The sequence below is a fragment of the Schistocerca gregaria genome, chromosome 5 (assembly GCF_023897955.1).
Source record: "Schistocerca gregaria isolate iqSchGreg1 chromosome 5, iqSchGreg1.2, whole genome shotgun sequence".
NCBI lineage: Eukaryota > Metazoa > Arthropoda > Insecta > Orthoptera > Acrididae > Schistocerca > Schistocerca gregaria.
In genome coordinates, this window is record NC_064924.1 from 75,984,103 (window position 1) to 76,004,016 (window position 19,914).

A 19,914-nucleotide genomic window follows, 5' to 3' on the forward strand; every position below is an offset into this window, starting at 1 on the left:
TGAATTCCTGCTGTTTTATGTACCAAGTTATACACTGAGGAATCATGAAGATTGATTGTATACTTCACATTTACAAATCACTGAGAAAAGGGAAACAACCAGTGACAGAAGAAGTACTGTGACAGAGGACTAGATTTGTTGCCTGAGATTTACTTTCTCTTTGCCTGTGGCCACAGCACAAGAATGACTGACTGAGAATTTACACACTTACAATATCTGTACTCTTCACCACTGTATGCACACAGCCAAAGAATTAAACTACAGCTATTATGTATAAGAAAACGATCAAAATATTTACATGTCATGCACATATTGTAATAAAATTTTTTCGCAGTTATCATCCTCAATTGCTCGAAATTTATCACTCAGTTCCTAGATATATAGTTTATATTTATTCCATTCTAAATTAAGAGATTTATAGCTGCAGTGCATTTACAAATCAATATATGACAGTATAAGGAAGGACAGAAGCACCGAAACCTGAAAACCAGGAAAGATAATGGAATCAATCTGGGGCCTCAAACACCCACACATTTCCACTTACGCTGTGAACGCCTATGTAACCACCCAGAACTGCTGATGGAAGTTTGATGAACAGGCACAAATCAGGGAACGAACATGATAACATCTGATAACAAGATTGGTGGTCAGTAAAGATTTGACATAATGTCATGTGGAGAAGGCGACAGCTGAATTCTGAAATGTGTAATTGACGGTGGCAGAAGTACTGGGTGATCAAAAAGTCAGCATAAATTTGAAAACTGAATAAATCACGGAATAATGTAGATAGAGAGGTACAAATTGACACACATGCCTGGAATGACATGGGGTTTTATTAGAACCAAAAAAATACAAAAGTTCAAAAAATGTCCGACAGATGGCGCTTCATCTGATTAGAATAGCAATAATTAGCATAACAAAGTAAGACAAAGCAAAGATGATATTCTTTACAGGAAATGCTCAATATGTCCACCATCATTCCTCAACAATAGCTGTAGTCGAGGAATAATGTTGTGAACACCACTGTAAAGCATGGCCGGAGTTATGGTGAGGCATTGGCATCGGATGTTGTCTTTCAGCATCCCTAGAGATGTCGGTCGATCACGATACACTTGCGACTTCAGGTAACCCCCAAACTCAATAATCGCACGGACTGAGGTCTGGGAACCTGGGAGGCCAAGCACGACGAAAGTGGCGGCTGAGCACACGATCATCACCAAGCGAAGAGCGCAAGATCTTTCACGCGTCTAGCAATATGGGGTGGAGCGCCATCCTACATAAACATCGTACGTTCCAGAAGGTGTTTATAAGCCGGGCTGGGGATGATGTGATTCTGTAACATATCGGCGTACCTCTCACCCGCCACGGTAGCAGTTACAAAACCAGAATCACACATTTCCTCGAAGAAAAAAGGGCCGATAACGGTAGATGTGGTAAATCCAACCCATACCGTGACTTTCTCGCCGTGCAATGGAGTTTCCACGACAGTTCTAGGATTTTCGGTAGCCCATATTCTGCAGTCGTGGGCGTTGACAGACCCTTGGAGCGTGAAATGAGCTTCGTCGGTCGACAACACCTTACTCAACCAATCGTCATCTTCCGCCATCTTTTGAAACGCCCACACCGCAAATGCCCTCCGCTTCACTAAATCGCCAGTTAATAGTTCATAATGCCGATTGATTTTATACGGATAGCATCGGAGGGTACGCCTAAGTGCCAACCAAACAGTAGTGTATGGAATGCGACATGCGACTACACGAGGAACCCGCAACAGTCTCCATTTCTTCCTGAACTGTCTCAGCAGCATTACACCTTGTCATCGGTTAGCCACTACGGGTTCTGTCGTCTAAACAATCCGTGGCTTCGAACTTCGAAATCATTCTCGCCACAGCCGCATTTGTCAACGGACCATTACCCGTTCCAATCCCCTTCCTATGGCGATAGGATCGTAACGCTGAACTAGCACATTTCCCATTCTGATACTAGAGCTTCACTAAAAGCGTCTTTTCAGGTAACGTCAACATGCTGCGACTGCTGGCGCATCTGATTCTCTCTCTCATTACAGCTCCTTTTATACATGATTGTTATGCGCAGTTTTTGACGTTTTGTTGTCCAGTGCCATCTGCCGGACGTTTTGTGAACTTTTTTCGGTTCTAATAAAACCCCATGGCATTCCAAGTAAGTGTGTCAAATTTTACCTCTGTGTCTACATTATTCCATGGTTTATTAAGTTTTCAAATTTATACTGACTTTTTGATCACTCAGTATAATGATGATATAATATGTGGACTGGCAATAGCAAAAATATTTTCTGAAACATAAAAATTTTGAAAATACTGATAGTCACGTGGATAGGCAGAATTAAAATGAAGAGATACTGAATAGAAATGAGAAAAAATTATAGCACAACTTGACTAAAAGAAGGATCAGTTGATATGACACATTCTGGGTTATCAATGAAGTTGGTACAGAGACAACTATGGGTGGAAAAAATTGTCGATTGAGATGAAGGGTTGACTTCTACAATAAATTTCAAATAGATGTAGCTTAAATTAGTTATGTAGAGATGAAGACCTTTGCTCAAGATAGACTAGCTTGGAGGGGTGTACCATAGTTATTTTCTGAATGAAGATCTCAACAACTGCAACAATATCAACCAGAACATTTAAATTAATGTACTAAACATCTTCAGACCACAGTAGCTACACAGCAACCAGTTCTGCATACAGTCTTCATATTTGTCCAGTCAAACCTGAGCACTGTGTTAATAAGTTACGTATTTTTCAGCAGGGAATAGGTTGCGCCTTTTTGTAGGTACTGATTGTTTGGAAGGTAGTCCCATTTTGAATAAGAAGAGCTGGTGGCTTAATGATAAGTAGTGCACTGAAGATCGTGATGCACGTTGTTACAGGAAGAGATGAAGACCTTTGCTCAAGATAGACTAGCTTGGAGGGGTGTACCATAGTTATTTTCTGAATGAAGATCTCAACAACTGCAACAATATCAACCAGAACATTTAAATTAATGTACTAAACATCTTCAGACCACAGTAGCTACACAGCAACCAGTTCTGCATACAGTCTTCATATTTGTCCAGTCAAACCTGAGCACTGTGTTAATAAGTTACGTATTTTTCAGCAGGGAATAGGTTGCGCCTTTTTGTAGGTACTGATTGTTTGGAAGGTAGTCCCATTTTGAATAAGAAGAGCTGGTGGCTTAATGATAAGTTGTGCACTGAAGATCGTGATGCACGTTGTTACAGGAAGAGACTAAAGTAAGCCAAGTGGGGTTCATTCTCAGGAGACAACATCATAAGTCACTCTTTCTGAGACTGTAAGGAAAACTTTCATTTAATCGTTCTGTAGGAAGCCGTCAAAATCATTGGACAATGATTGACAAGGGCGTGAAGTTTTGGACAGGTGTGGTGTAAATGGTGTAAACCCTTTCCACTTCACAAGCTTCTACTGTGGGCTTGTTGCTAAATCTTGTTTGAAGGGAATCGTGAAAATAATGGCGTCTGGCCTCTCACTGTGGATCCTCTGACAAGTGGCTTATGGGTTGCAGCCCGGTGCCAGCCTCAGCTCTAGCGGAGCAGTGCTGGTGGGGCTTGTGCTTACCCCTGGTCTTCGAGGTCTGGCCACCGCGCAGCACGATGTCGCCGCCGTCCTCCCGCCTCCAGACCACCTTGGGCTTGGGGTAGCCGCGCGCCTTGCACACCAGCTTCGCCGAACCTCCTTCGGGCACCATGAGGTCTCCGGACGTCTCCTCGTAGATGATGTCCGGTGGGATCACCACCTCCAGGAACGCCGTCTGCCAGACACAACAACGAAACACATTCGCTAGCTGAAAATCTATATTATTAAATTTGTGTTCAAGAAATAAAGAACCATAAAGTGCATGTCAGTTGCCGTAGGCCATTTCAGTAGATACTTTCTGTATTTCATTGCATTTTATAATTTTTTAACAACATAAACCTTGAAACATGCGCTATTATCGGCTTATCGACAGTTCAAATGAGTCCAGAATGAGATTTTCACGCTTCAGCGGAGTGTGCGCTGATATGAAACTTCCTGGCAGATCAAAACTAGGTGCCGGACCGAGACTCGAACTTAGGACCTTTGCCTTCGCGGGCAAGTGCTCTACCAACTGAACTACCCAAGCACGACTCACGCCACTTCCTCACAGCTTTACGTCTGCCAGTACCTCGCCTCCCACTTCCTGCAGGAGAGTTTCTGTAAAGTTTGGAAAGTAGGAGGCGAGGTACTGGCAGAAGTATAGCTGTGAGGAAGGGGCGTGAGTCGTGCTTGGGTAGCTCAGTTGGTAGAGCACTTGCTCGCGAAAGGCAAAGGTCCCGAATTGGAGCCTCGGTCCGACACACAGTTTTGTTCTGCCAGGAAGTTTCAGTTCAAATGAATTTTACCAATACCAATATTACGTTAGATAAACACTGTGTCGTTTTCAAAGCACACATTCAACGAGAGATCTCTGTTCATAGTAATTTAAACCCTCGATGCGGAAATCAGAAAATGAATCATGAAGAGAGACAACACACAGTTGCACCACAACGCAACTCTGATGGCGAATGCTTTCGTTACCTGAGACGTTCCACAAGAGGAATACTGAAGCTACGTTGGAACGTGCCGTTCATAGACGGCGCGATACAATTAAAGGACAACGTTTTCGAAACCCCGTAATTGTCTCCCATTACGAAATACAAGTTTGAAAGTAGGGTCAAAGGTACCTACAGGTTTCCTCTGTACAGATGCAAAAGTGTGGTGCCCTGCGACTTCATCCTTAGTTTCTGCGAGACTTCAAACAGCAACGTGTGAACACATGCAAAAAAAAGTCCAGAGCATATAAGTTCATGTTACGTGTACGATATGTTAATGGCGTCACACTGGCTCCAAATTTCACTACAATTCTGTCCAACGCCACTGTGGACCTGTCAAACGAAACGAAGGTCGTCACGCCCCCACCTACACACATTCCACCCCTTCTTTTGACTCCTCTTCGATGGTCGTCAGAACGGCGACACGCAGCTCTCAAATCACGTGAATTTGTTATGGGTGACTGAGGATATGGAAAGGCCTCAGGTGGCGGCGTAAAGAGCGTCAATGAAACCAGCCCTTTGCTTGGGACGTTGCTTCCCACACATTTTGTGGTCAAAACCAACAATTTTCAGTGGGATCAGCAACAGAATGACGTCCTTGACAAACGTTTACTCTGCTGACAACTACGGACGTCTCTAAGGACAGTGTGGGGCTGCATCGCAATTGAACGTGATTGATTTTTTCTCGTGCACAGTTGGGAACCACTACGGACCGTCCAAAATCATTCGACGAAATTTGATCGTGATAAGAAGCAGTAAAAGGTCCTTATGATTTTTCAGCCCTTCATTTCCGCGCCCCCCTCTGATGTGATCATAGAGGAGTGCTACTCTCATGTGTGAGTCCTACGACAAAGGGTCCCTCTAAGCCCTCAGTTTGGCAACACCCTCTGTTACAAAAGTCCACTTTCATTGAGAATTTAAAAAAAAGTCCTTGTACAGAGACAATCTTTGAAGTATACCTGAAACCCTGCAGGCAAGCAGCTGACATCGGAGGTGTGTCACGTGGTTGCCTGTCTGCAGGGTTTCAGGATTACTTCGAAGGTTGTCTATGTAAAGGCATTTCTTTCTTTTTTGAATTCTCAATAAATTGGATTTCGTACCGCAGAGGGTGCTGCCAAACTAGAGGTCTTAGGAGGACCGTTGGTGATATTATTTACACTTGCCTCAATGTCTCATCCTCCATGATCACGCTAATGGAGGGCGTGAACAGGAGGGCTCAAAAAGTATAAGCACGTTTTCCTGCTTCGCATCACTTTCAAATTTCGTCAAATGGTTTTCAACGGCCCCTAGTGGTTCCACCCTGTATACCAGAGCAAATGTTCCAGTCACGCTGTTCTCCAAGGGGCTCACTTCACGTTCAATGGGTATTCAGCTCCACGATGTCCTTAGACAGGGGTTTAAACATCCGAGGTTGTCTGCAGAGTCAACGGTTGTCAAAAACGTCGTACTGACAACTGTTATTTTCTACCCCTAAATGTCTGGGAAGCAACGCTCTATGGAAACGGCTGGTTTCATTGATGCCCTTTACGCTGCCTCCTGACGCCCTTTCGCGTCGTTTCTAAGCTGTACTGTGTCTGAGATCTTTCCCTCGGTCACACATAAGAAAAATGCTTGATTTCAGCACTGGATGTCGCCGTTCAGACAACCATCGCAGAGGAGTCAAAAGAAGGGGTGGCATGTGGGTAAGAGTGACTGTGACGACCTTCTCGTCAAATGACACGTCCACGGTGGGGCTGGACAGAAATTTCGAGCCAATGTGGGCTTACATGTCGCATGAACTTTTTTTAGCATTTGTCGACATCTTGCTGTCTGAAGCATATCAGAGTCCAATGAGGATCGCGACGCTTTTGCACTATTACAGAGGAAGGTTGTAAGCACCTTACAATCCGGTTAATTCGCAATGGGTGTCAATTACAGGGTATCGAAAACTTAATTCTTTAATTGTGTTGCTCAATGTAGAAACCAAACTGACACTGATTTTTATATACAGGCTGATAATTGTCAACATTCAGCTCAACTTGCCGGAATACACTGTATGTTGATGCCTGAGGTCCATATCATCTTAGCCTGAAAGTCCGTCAGCTGTCTTAGCCTACGTTCATGTTATATTTTACCAGAAAGGTCTCAGTGAGACGCCGATCAGACGCCGGCCAGTGTGGCCGTGCGGTTCTAGGCGCTGCCTGGAGCCGCCTGACCGCGACGGTCGCAGGTTCGAATTCTGCATCTGGCATGGATGTGTGTGATGTCCTTAGGTTACGTTAGGTTTAAGTAGTTCTAAGTTCTAGGGGACTGATGACTACAGATGTTAAGCCCCATAGTGATCCATTTGAACCATTCTTTTTTTGGAGATCAGACCCAAGTTGCACCACCGTTCAACTGTGAGTTGGGCAACTGATGAGAATAATGAGGTGGGACGTAAGTCTCGAGCATTTTTGCCACACGCAGATAGTATTTCCCACAGTATTGGTCATATTCAGAAGAAGCAACGTTAGAAGTATATTTTTCTACCACTGTCTAAGATGTGGGCCATTTTCGTGTCTGTCAAGAGCGATCTTGGTTACCGTGAGGCAGGTAACTGTCGAATACCCTCCAGTTGTGGAATGCCATAAATGAGTTAGACCATCAGGACCGAGAAGAACCACTGCATAGAGCATAAGCGTTGTATCTTCTGCAGTAAACTGTCAGCCAAAGGTGACAGTCTGTGAAGAGTTCGACCCAGTCTATGAGGTTTACGTGGACTTTCTGCTCAGTCCCAAATCGAGAAAGTATCATGGTATATGTTTGTTGCCTGGATCCCTCATTAACTAGGAGACTGATGCAGGTAGATAGAGTTTAAGACTCAAATTTAAGAACAAGTTAAACATTTACTATGAGATATACTCTGCTGATGGATAGATAGACACTTTGAAGGACTTTAAATAACAGGGAAGTATACGGGAAGTAACAAAGGAAATTCTGACAAATATAAGGCTCAGCCTCCAAGGAATGCTATGGGAAAAGTTTGAAACCATGAGCAATGTCAACAGGGAGACTGATCGTTACCCATTTTCTTCAACACAGCGAAGTATGTGTTCAGACAGTGAAGAGCAATAAAAGAGAAGATAGGAATACCAAAGACGCACGTGGTAAACAAAGAAAGCAATAGGGTCCAAGTGCACAGCCTAGTCTTTGCAGGCGATGTGGCGATCGTAAGTCGGAAGAAAACGCAAAGAGACAATCCGATGACCTAAGCATGATACCCAGAGGCACTGAGGGTCGCCTGCAACAAGACAGACATTTAATATCACAGGGGATTAAAAAACACCTGTTGGAAAAGTACGTAACGCGTAAAAACGTAGGTAAGTGCGAGAATATGTAACAGAAAGAAACAGAAGCAAAGAGGGACAAATGGGGCGGATGAAGAAGACTAGGCTAGTCTTCTGCATGACAAAAGACTTGTACAATAAAAAGACTGTATGTACAGACCTAAAGATCACAGACCACAAGGCAATGGAAACGAATCCGATATATATTCAGCTGAGATGATAACATTGGGAAGAAATTATGCAGAATATCTAGAGAAAGTAGAGACGAGAACTCTGAGTAAAATACTACGAGAGAAATGTTATGGAGTGTAAGGACTGTGTCAGGAGAAATCAGACTGAAAAGGACAGTGTTTGCTGCACATGTGATCGGGACATGGATAGAATGACGATAAGAATATGGAAAACAACAAGTGTGTCAAGACGAAAGACAGGAACAAAGAGGGTTGTTGACCAATGGAATGATTGGACGGAAATGGAGATCTGGATGGAAGGAGAGGAAAATTGGAGAAGCAAGTACACACCGACCAATATGCCAGCGTTTGAAACAGAGAAGTGTACAGGAAGAGGAGAAAGTCAACAGTGGAGCGGACAAGAAAAGACGATATTCAAGATTTCGGAAGAACGTCAAGGAAGAAGAGAATGATGATGGGGTCAAGAGAGGAGAACGAAGTACAATCCATGAAGCGGTTACCTGTGATCCTAAAGAGGCTGTGACTCAAGAACAAGATAATAATGATAATAATAATAATAATAATAATAATAATAATAAGAATAAGATAATACAAAACCACAAACATGAGCCGCGAGTAGTGTTCAGTGATGTTTTCATAATAAAGAGAAACACAAGGTTCATTAATTGAAGCTTTAATCACTGATTAAACGATTGTGGTGTTTCTCATCACATGAGGCTGTTAGCTTTCGCTAAGGTGCAAAGTAATCGCACATACTTGATGAAAACAGAGACATCTGCACGCGAGTGACGTAATTACTCTCAAAGTAATCAACAGGAAAACTGTAACTAGTTCAAAAATGGCTCAAATGGCTCTGAGCACTATGGGATTTAACGTTTGAGGTCATCAGCCCCCTATAACTTTGTACTGCTTAATCCTAACTAACCTAAGGACATCACGCACATCCATGCCAGAGGCAGGATTCGAACATGCGACAGTAGCAGCAGCGCGGTTCCAGACTTAAGCGCATAGAACCGCTCGGCCACCGCGGCCGGCTGTAACTTGTTGCAAGTTAGCAAGTGCCTACAGCAAAGTGCGTCATGCAAGCAAACGGGTATGTACTGTAGCACTGTGCTCCGGAATTTTAGGCATCGGAGACACAGCTCGCTAGTGAAAGTCAGATCCACAAAAAGTAGGGCCTATGGCAACTAGCATGGGGGAGCTGTGACTCTGGGAACAGACCGAGTGCTAAACCGGGGTTTGTCACAGTTCACCACACTGTTTCAGGTCTTCCACGACGAAGGAGATTCCGTTCAAAATTTTGCAAAATAGCAAAAAAAAATTTGATTGCAGATTTCAGTTTTCCTTGCTCCTGTGATCTTTACTAACGAGTTCACTTCCAACTGAAATTTAAGGAAGTTTGAAAAAAAAACAGTACTAATACGGAATCAGTCGTGGGTAGTAATTAGACTGATGACTTTTGAATTATTAATTGTTAGTTCGTTAGAGATTTACGCGGCCTCGAAGGTGGCGACCTTGAGAGGATCTTTGTGTTGGAGCCCCACATAAGCCTACAACAGCCAGGCAAATCTGCTTTTCTAGAACAGTGCCTTGATATTTACTGATCATCCAATGGAGTACAACAGCGTGTATATTCCGATGATCACTTACAGTTATTGGGATAGTGATATTGAGGAGGCTGTTCAGAGTAAACTAGCAAGTGACCTCATACACTGCCTAACAAAACAAGTGAAGCAGCAGAAAAGATCGAGTATCCATGTAACACGTACACATACATACCATCGATGAATATCCAAAAGATTCGAATTGCAATTCTCTATGACAGGTAGGAAAGGCCACTAGAGTGCGTTAACGACGTTCGTGTTCAGAGCTGTTACAAGGACTTGTGGAGCGTGCATGTGCCGTTAGCAGCGTCAAAAGTTGAGTGTTTACTGTGAGGGACACGGAGAAGCCGTGTTCTCGTGAGAGACAGCGTTATCATCATCTGACTGAAACTGGAAATGGTCTCATTGTGGATTTCCACTTGGGCAGTTGGTCGAATCTTATAATTTCCAGATTTGTGAGGTATTCGAAAATAATGAGCCGGTGTTGAATTGCATGGAGACTTGAGGGAAAGTTGAGTGTTCATCGGAGGTGAGGGTATCATCTAGAATGCCCCAGGGATGTGTGGTAGCACCGCTGTTATTTTCTATCTACATAAATAGTCTTCAGGATAGGGTGGATAGCAATGTGCGGCTGTTTGCTTATGATACTGTGGTGTACGGGAAGGTGTCGTCGTTGAGTGACTGTAGGAGAATACAAGATGACTTGGACAGGATTTGTGATTGGTGTAAAGAATGGCAGCTAAATCTGAATATAGAAAATGTAAAGTAATGCAGATGAATTGGAAAGAGAATCCCGTAATGTTTGAATACTCCATTAGTACTGTAGCGCTTGACACAGTCACGTCGATTAAATATTTGGGTGTAACATTGCAGAGCGGATAGTCGTCTTCGGTTCATTGGTAGAATTTTGGGAGGATGTGGTTCATCTGTAAAGGAGACCGCTTATAAAACACTAATAGACCTATTCTTGAGTACTGCTCGAGCGTTTGGGATCCCTGTCAGGTCGTATTGAGGGAGGACATAAAAGCAATTCAGAGGTAGGCCGCTAGATTTGTTACTGGTAGGTTTGATCATCACGCGAGTGTTATGGAAATGCCTCAGGAACTCGGGTGGGTTTCTCTAGAGGAAAGGAGGCGTTCTTTTCGTGAATCGCTACTGAGGAAATTTAGAGATCCAGCATTTGAGGCTGACTGCAGTAAAATTTTACTGCCGCCATCTTACATTTCGCGGAAAGACCACAAAGAGAAGATAAGAGAGATTAGGCCTCGTACAGAGGCATATAGGCAGACATTTTTCCCTTTTACTCTTTGGGACTGGAACAGGGAGAGAAGATGCTAGTTGTGGTACGAGGTACCCTCCACCACGCACCGTATGGTGGATTTCGGAGTATCTATGTAGATGTAGATGTAGTTTACTCGTAGTCATGGTTCCAGACGACCACATCTGACCACCAGAAGGAAGGAAGAACACGTACTGGCCTATCTGCAATACTCTGTGTCTTTGCGCACCATTGGTTGGAGATAACCAGCAGTCAGCACAGAGACGCCATTCTATGTGTAGGCTGTTATTAACACCACAACACAAACAGCCGCGTTTGGAGAGATACCGTGCCCGGAAAGCAAGGCCTCCTGATCAACTGCGTCGCACTGCGTTCAGCGAGGAACCACGGTTCTCCTGTACCCAGATCCCATCGAAGTGACTACGGTGGTAACGTGGGTGGACGTCACATTTTTCCAATATTTTGGAGAGGCACAACGGTGTTATTCCTGGCGTTGTGATGTGGAAACCCGCCAGGTATGACTTCAGTCCATGGCTGAAAATATTGAGGGGACTGTGACGACAGAAAGGTACGTCACGAACTTCCTGCATCCTGAAATGCTACACCTCATGGGTAGTATCGCGATGCCGTTTTTCAGCAGTACAATGCTGGTCCAAGACGGTATGGGTATCTATCGACTGACCATCACAAGGGAGGATCGGCTTATTGTGCACCAAGGACACAGTAACTCCATCACATATATGTGTGCCATCCAAGAAGGGCAATTACTCTCAGCAAACATTCTGTCTCATCCCGCACCACTGGTCGGCGACTAACAGCAGCTGCACTGGCAAATTACCGTCCCCCACGTAGGTTGCCGTTGACTCCACAACCCGAACGGCTGCGATTGGAGAAGTGTTGTGGCTAGGATGCACGAGCGGGGATGAAAGGGTAGCACTGTGTTCAGTGATGAATCGCAATTCTACATTACTCCGGATGACCACAGGTGGCGGACATGGGGGCTTCCTGAGGCGGGGTCCTATTTTTCCAACATTTTGGTGACATACATCGCCGATATGCCTGGCCTCAGGGTGTATGGAGCCGTCGGGTATAAATTCAGGTCAGTGTTTGTAGTTACAGAAGAAAACCTGCCAGCACAACGGCATGTCAAGGTCATCCCGCTTCTTGTCGTGATACCTCTAATGTTACAGAATCATGATCCCATTCTTCAACAGGACATCGCTCCTCCGCATGTGGGACAGCGTCTGCGTTATGATGAGATACTCGCATGGTCAGCAGTATCCCCAGACCTGTCCCCGATGGAAAATGTTTGGGACCAGCTCGAATGTCAAATCCTTCCCAGTGACAGTATGAAGGATATCAAGGACCAGCTCCAAAGTTACACAGCAGCTTGATTCTGGAGAAGATACAACGACATTTTGACGCTCTTCACAATGCCCGGTGAACATCGTCTGCCAGTGTGTGTAGTGCCAGCGCTTGTATCGAAGCCAGTGGGGGCGCAACGTCATTGTGGTAAGTAGACTGATCAAGTTCTTTCTAAATTTCAGTCGATTTTGTAACCTCTACAATAACATCACATATCCTCTTAAACATTTTCTCTCCTCCTTCCCTTCTGGTTATTTCACCCTTTCTGTCAGACACTGTAGAGGATTTTGCCTAAATTTTGCTTGGAATTCTGTTCTTTAACCTGTTAAATAACACGGGGACAGAGTTACAACAACACTGTCATCAAAAGTACCCGGACACCTTCAAAAACATAGTTTTTTGATATTAGGTGCATTGTGTTGCCATCTACTGCCAGGTACTTCATATCAGAGTCCTCAGTAGTCATTAAACATGGCGAGAGAGCAGAATGAGGTGCTCCGCATAACTCACAGACTTCAAATGTGGTCAGGTGATTGGGTGTCACTTGTGTCATGCGTCTGTACGCGAGATTTCCACACTCCTAAGCATCCCTAGGTCTACTGTTTCCGATGTGATACTGAATTGTAGAGGTGAAGGGACACGTACAGCACAAAAGCGTACAGACCGACCTCGTCTGTTGACTGACAGACCTCCAACAGTTGAGAAGGGTCGTGATGTGTAATACGCAGACATCTATCCAGACCATCACGCAGGAATTCCAAACTGCATCAGGATCCACTACAAGTAATATGACAGGCTGCAGGTGAGAAAACTTGGTTTCATGGTCGAGAAGCTGCTGATAACGCACACATCACGCCGGTAAATGCCAAACGGCGCCTCGCTTGATGCAAGGAGTGTAAATATTGGATGACTAACAGTGCAAAAACGTTGTCTGGAGTGACGAATCACAGTACACAATGTGGCGATCCGATGGCAGGGTGTGGTTATGGCGAATGCCCGGTGAACATCATCTGCCAGTGTGTGTAGTGCCAACAGTAAAATTCGTAGGCGGTGGTGTTATGGTGTGGTCTTTTCTTTTCTTTCTTCTTGCACTCTTTGTTTGTTTTGCGTAGCACTATCACAGCACAAGTCTACATTGATGTTTTAAGCACCTTCTTGCTTCCCACTGTTGAAGAGCAATTCGGGGATGGCGATTACATCTCACCGACCTATATCAATACCTCTTCTCAGTGCAGCAGTCCGTGAAGAAAGGGCTCCCATTGCCCAAGAAACCTTCCAGCGCCTGACTGAAAGTATGCCTGCGACAGTGGAAGCTGTCATCAAGGCTAAGTGTGGCCCAACACCACATATAATTCTAGCATTACCGATGGAGGGCGCCACGAACTTGTAAGTCATTTTCAGCCAGGTATGCTGATACTTTTGATCGTCTAGTGTACTTGCTCACCTGCATTTGGTTTAATGTCTCACTGTCCGTAACGTCTAACGCTGGCAACGTTTTGTGTTTTCTTTCTGCTTACGCCGTGTTTCGCTTTCTGTCAGGCGCAGTCCTGGTAGCTGAGTGCTTAAACGGCCATGCGCAGCAATCTCGCGTTGTGTCTCTGCCTTGAACGTGACGGAGTGTACCCCAGCCGAGATGTCGGGGGCAGTCGAAGATGCTACTCACATCATTTCTGTAAGTTATTTCTACATCACAAAAAATATTTATTTTGATTCCACCAGCGTACACAGATAGAAAAAAACTTCTGTGTGATCAGATTGCACAACACTGACTGTCAATAGATCAAACAGCACTACAGCTCATCTTTTACTTTTTGAAGCTATACGTGTGTGCAATGCATCACAATGGGCATACTTTATTCGGATACCGAGTACGTACCATTGCCTACTTGTAGTGGTGGAATAATATCAGGTGGACGACACTATTCAGTTGCTGTATGGAACGGTGGATAACTACTGTACCGGATAGACTTGTTTTCGTGCCCTTGCCTTTTTTTTTTTTTTGTCATCAGTCTACTGACTGGTTTGATGCAGCCCGCCACGAATTCCTTTCCTGTGCTAACCTCTTCATCTCAGAGTAGCACTTGTCCTCAATTATTTGCTTGACGTATTCCAATCTCTGTCTTCCTCTACAGTTTTTGCCCTCTACAGTTCCCTCTAGTACCATGGAAGTCATTCCCTCATGTCTTAGCAGGTCCTATCACCCTGTCCCTTCTACTTATCAGTGTTTTCCACATATTCCTTTCCTCTCCGATTCTGCGTAGAACCTCCTCATTCCTTACCTTATCAGTCCACCTAATTTTCAACATTCGTCTATAGCACCACATCTCAAATGCTTCGATTCTCTTCTGTTCCGGTTTTCCCACAGTCCATGTTTCACTACAATGCTGTACTCCAGACGTACATCCTCAGGAGTTTCTTCCTCAAATTAAGGCCGGTATTTGTAATTAGTAGACTTCTCTTGGCCAGGAATGCCTTTTTTGCCATAGCGAGTCTGCTTTTGATGTCTTCCTTGCTCCGTCCGTCATTGGTTATTTTACTGCCTTAACTTCATTGACTTCGTGACCATCAATCCTGATGTTACGTTTCTCGCTGTTCTCATTTCTACTACTTCTCATTACCTTCGCCTTTCTCCGATTTACTCTCAAACCATACTGTGTACTCATTAGACTGTTCATTCCGTTCAGCAGATCATTTAATTCTTCTTCACTTTCACTCAGGATAGCAATGTCATCAGCGAATCGTATCATTGATATCCTTTCACCTTGTATTTTAATTCTACTCCTGAACCTTTCTTTTATTTCCATCATTGCTTGCTCGATGTACAGATTGAAGAGGAGAGGCGAAAGGCTACAGCCTTGTCTTACAGCCTTCTTAATACGAGCATTTCGTTCTTGATCGTCCACTCTTATTATTCCCTCTTGTTTGTTGTACATATTGTATATGACCCGTCTCTCCCTATAGCTTACCCCTACTTTTTTTTAGTATCTCGAACAGCTTGCACCATTTTATATTGTCGAACGCTTTTTCCAGGTCGACAAATCCTATGAACGTGTCTTGATTTTTCTTTAGTCCTTGCCTATGAACTCTGATAATCTTGCCTGCTCTGGGCGACAGGTTAACGGACGCCAGTGAGAGAGAGGAGATGTAGCTGCTTTCAGCACGGCAAGCCTTCCACAGGAGCGGAGCTGCAAGAAGCCACAATGCCACACAGCGTAGTATGGTCCAGTGGCTTTATAACGTTGCCTGTTACTTACCCAGTCCTTTAATGCGAGCCACATTTAAGGTTCCCTCTTAGTAGTACCCTTACAGTAGATGTCATATCTGAAGTTCCTGATATGTACAAACGTTACACGGTGCGTCTATTATTCCTTGAGCCACTGTTCGTCAATGACAGTAATTTCCTAGTTATACACCGCCCGATAATTCGAACAGTAAAATAAGTGATACCCTTCGACGTGCTGAGCTGAGTGCTCAACATTGTACTGTTCTTGTCACTTACTGCGCGACATCTGTTTCATAGTTATGTCACGTGTTGCTGTTTCAAATCGAATGTGTGAATTACTTCGGTTGATAAGTGGGTATGCAACTGTACGGAACATATGTCAGTTTTTTAGACTTACTCTGTTTTCGTCCTGATAGCAGAGTAGTGTTAAAGATAAATCGCAAAAGACACAGAATCATCATAATAGCACCTCTTTCATCCGAGACTCTCCGCAGTACTTAATCGCGCTCGTGATATCGACGGAACCGTTATATATTGAGCAATTCAGTTCAATAGCACCAGACTCCGAGGTAGGCCGCGCTTCGACTCTGCAACGCCCACTACACGTGGAAGCCCGAGCTCCAGGATCGGTACCCTTATAACTTTTAACTACTCTTTGTATGTATTATTAAACTTCTTGGCGTAGAACTGTGTCGTCTTTTTATTGATACCGAAACTTGCGCTTAGCCGTAGTTTCTGAACTGTGAACTGCTTTTAATGTGAGGAGGCTACAGCGACTTGACTATCGTGACCACAGTGTCCTTCTCGTAACGTTCCTCCACACGTGTTGTTACTGCTATTGCATTGTCGGTATGCCTGTTGTCTACAGAAACACCGCAGCATGTGCAGATCGTCCTATGTGGTGCTCGGGTGCGCCGAAGGTGATGTAAACCAGTACAAGAGCCTGTAACAGAAATTTACTAGAAGAGGAACGTGCTGGTTGTGACGGAGGCATCCCGCGTTCTCTGGCCGAGTTAAGGGAACGAGGCATCACCAGAACGATAGCATTCCACAGGTGTGTGTGTGTGTGTGTGTGTGTGTGCACGCAACGTAGCCAGGTTTCCATTACTGGCCTACCTTACGACTGAGGTTCGCAACAGACTGGGTTTGCCTGTAGGGAGCACTCTGGCTGGTTTTCGCTTTACGCTGGGTACTTGGGTTTCGGTCTACGCGTAGTATGTGTTCTGACTTGTATCGAAGTGTTCTGTGCTTGTTGGGCACTGTGCAAAATAATTTGTGATGTATCCTCAGCACTAAACGACCAGTCTCCTATCAGAGCCGTACCGAGGTTATCCTGCGCCCCCGGCAGAACTACCAAAACACCTCTTCTCGCCCTTTCCCCTCAAAAGTACATTGCTACTACATTTTCTACGTGAAGACGATTATACAAGCTTTGAGTAGGTTAATTAAAAAAGAAGCATTACTGAAAAAGTATTACGTATAAGAGCGTCACTGATATTAAATATTGCACACATTAAATTAAATGTAGCCTCACAGTAAATAAACCAAAAGTTATGTAAACATTCCAAAAATTAAGATTGAACAAAAATTAAGATTGCTAATAAGAAGTGAAAGAAAACGGGCCACAATGAGAACTACCTTTCTTTAACTCCCATTTAACATGAAACTTTTTGTAATCATCACCATCATCATCTTCCTTTCAAGGGTTAGGCTTTTACCTGTTCCGAACTCACAAACAAAATCATTCCCATCTTTTTTCGAGATCTCTCAATATCGCTTTTCCTATTCGGCTTGTAGTTCAGGAATTTCTGAGGAGTTCTATAAACTGGCGGTCTTATCAGGTATTGTTTCCAATCTTTACAGACATTTCTGAAGTATTTCATTCAAGCTCATAATATTTAATTCTGTTCTAACCATATCTCTTCTTGTGCAGCCCTTCGCCTTTCGTAGTAATCTCAATTCTAAAGGTTTGAAATTTCTTTTCCTGTCTTTTTGTGGTAACCCAGCTTTCGCTACCGTAGGATAACACCGGAACCGCCATTATAGAATATCATGATGGTTCCTTTTTGCACTTTATGGCCCAATGTTCTGCTAATGGTATTACAGAAAGCATGGAATTTGTGTATTTTATTCTCAATATCAGGGCCCAAATCAAAACTTATAACACTGCCGAAATAAGAGGTTTCAGACACTTGTTCTAAAACTGAATTTTCCAAAACAATTTTTGACCTGACTAGATACTTTCCTCGGAATTCCATTATTTTTCTTTTGTTATTAGAAATTTTAAAATTGTACATCTTGCAAATTTCGGCAGCTGATATACCGATCTTTGGAGTTCATCTCCATTGAATAATAACGATGTCATCAAAAAACTAAGGTACATTCAGTAAATTCCTCATTTGTTATCTTAATTCCTTTGTTCACTTTATATTTCAATTTGCAAAGAATGAAGTCAATGTAGATACTAAAAAGGATCGGTGATAGTCCACATCCTTGTCTAGCGCCTTAGTTAGTAATTATTTCCTCTGATCGATTCCTACCTGTATTTATTTCAATGCTTGTAGACTTTTCACTGTATCTATTACCTGATAAGAATATCTACATTCAGACATAATCTTCCATAGCCTATCACGACTCAAACGGGAAAAGACCCTATCGAGGTCGATGAAGGCCGTACGAGTTTCTGTGTTAGTAAATTCTCTGTGTGTTTTTTTTTTTTTACGATGTTTTAAATTAGAAACACATTGTCTGTTGATGAATGACCTGAACTAAATCCACTTTGTTCTTCAGAAATAATAACTTCTGTGATATTGTTATTCTTGATGGTTGAATATTGTTTTTAGCCAGTGTTTAGAAGACTTATGCCAAGATAGTTTCTACAGCCATTACGTTTCCCTTTTTTGAAAAAAGAAATTACTTCTGTTGTGTATCAAGCGTCTGTGACCTTGCAGTTCGATGAACATTAATTTATTTGTCTTTCAACTTAATTATTCTTACTTTGTTACTTCTTTGGTTTTCGCAACGTCAGTGACAGATGTTTTTTTCTAGTTTCTGGTCGAGATAACGATTCCACGTCGTGTGGAGTATTTCGCGACTGACATTATCATCTTCTACAGGTACTGCGAGAAGCGGCCTAACGTGTAATCGCTGCCTGCAGTACAACCAGATGGGGCGAGAGTAATGCGGCAGTCTGTCTCTCGTTCAGCGCAATTACCGATAACATCAAGTAACTGCAAGACATTTCTGGAAGCATTCCTTTGCAGTCAAGAGCGTTGAGTTATTTTTACGGATGCCCGAGTTCTCTTTTCTAGCCGCTGTTCTGCTCATTGTGGAAACCCTGTAATCTGTTGAACAGTAATCCTTACTTTGTGTACCATCCATCGCTAATGCTGGTCCACCCTTTGGCGTGATGACGTTTACCACTCTCTCAAGCATACGGTCAATCAGAACCTGGAAGGTTTCTTGGGGAATGGCAGCCCATTCTTCACGGAGTGCTGCACCGAGGAAAGTTATCGATGTCGGTCGGTGAGGCCTGGCACGAAGTCGGCATTCCAAAACATCCCAAAAGTGTTCTATAGGATTCAGGTGGACTCTGTGCAGGCCAGTCCATTACAGGGATGTTATTAGCGTGTAAGCACTCCGCCACAGGCTGTGCATTATGATCAGGTGCTCAATCGTGTTGAAAGATGCAATCGCCATCCCCGAATTGTTCTTCAACAGGGAGAAGTAAGAAGGTGCTTAAAACATCAATGTAGGCCTGTGCTGTGATAGTGCTACTAAATTCCCCTACTTGAAAACAAGACCACAGCATAACACCACCGCCTCGGAATTTTACTCTTGGCACTATAAATGGTCCCAGATTACGTTCATCGGACATCCACCATACCCACAACCTGCCATCGGATCGCCAAATTGTGTACCGTGATTGGTCAATCCACACAACGTTTTTCCACTGTTCAATAGCCCAATGTGTACTGCGTCGTTTGGCATTTACCGGCGTGATGTGTGGCTTATGAACAGCCGCTACCATGAAATCCAAGTTTTCTCGCCTCCAGCCTGACTGTCATAGTACTTGCTGTGGATCCTGATGCAGTTTGGAATTCCTGTGTGATGGTCTGGATAGACATCTCTCTATTACACATTACGACCCTCATCAACTATCGGCGTTCTCTGTCAGTCAACAGACGAGGTCGGCCTGTACACTTTTGTGCTGTACGTGTCCCTTCACATTTCCACTTCGCTGTCACATCGGAAACAGTGGACCTAGGGATGTTTAGGAGTGTCGAAATCTCGTGTACAGACGTATGACACAAGTGACACCCAATCACCTGACCACAT

At 43.7% G+C, this 19,914-nt stretch overlaps 1 protein-coding gene across 1 annotated transcript in view; it reads right to left on the reverse strand.

The window, feature by feature from the left end:
• LOC126272930 (lachesin-like) overlaps nt 1–19,914 on the reverse strand; it is a 2,822,604-nt gene that overhangs the window by 366,623 nt on the left and 2,436,067 nt on the right. Inside the window, exon 7 of the mRNA XM_049976227.1 lies at nt 3,618–3,810. Coding sequence (XP_049832184.1) covers nt 3,618–3,810 — 193 coding nt within the window. The remainder of the gene's footprint in view (nt 1–3,617; nt 3,811–19,914) is intronic.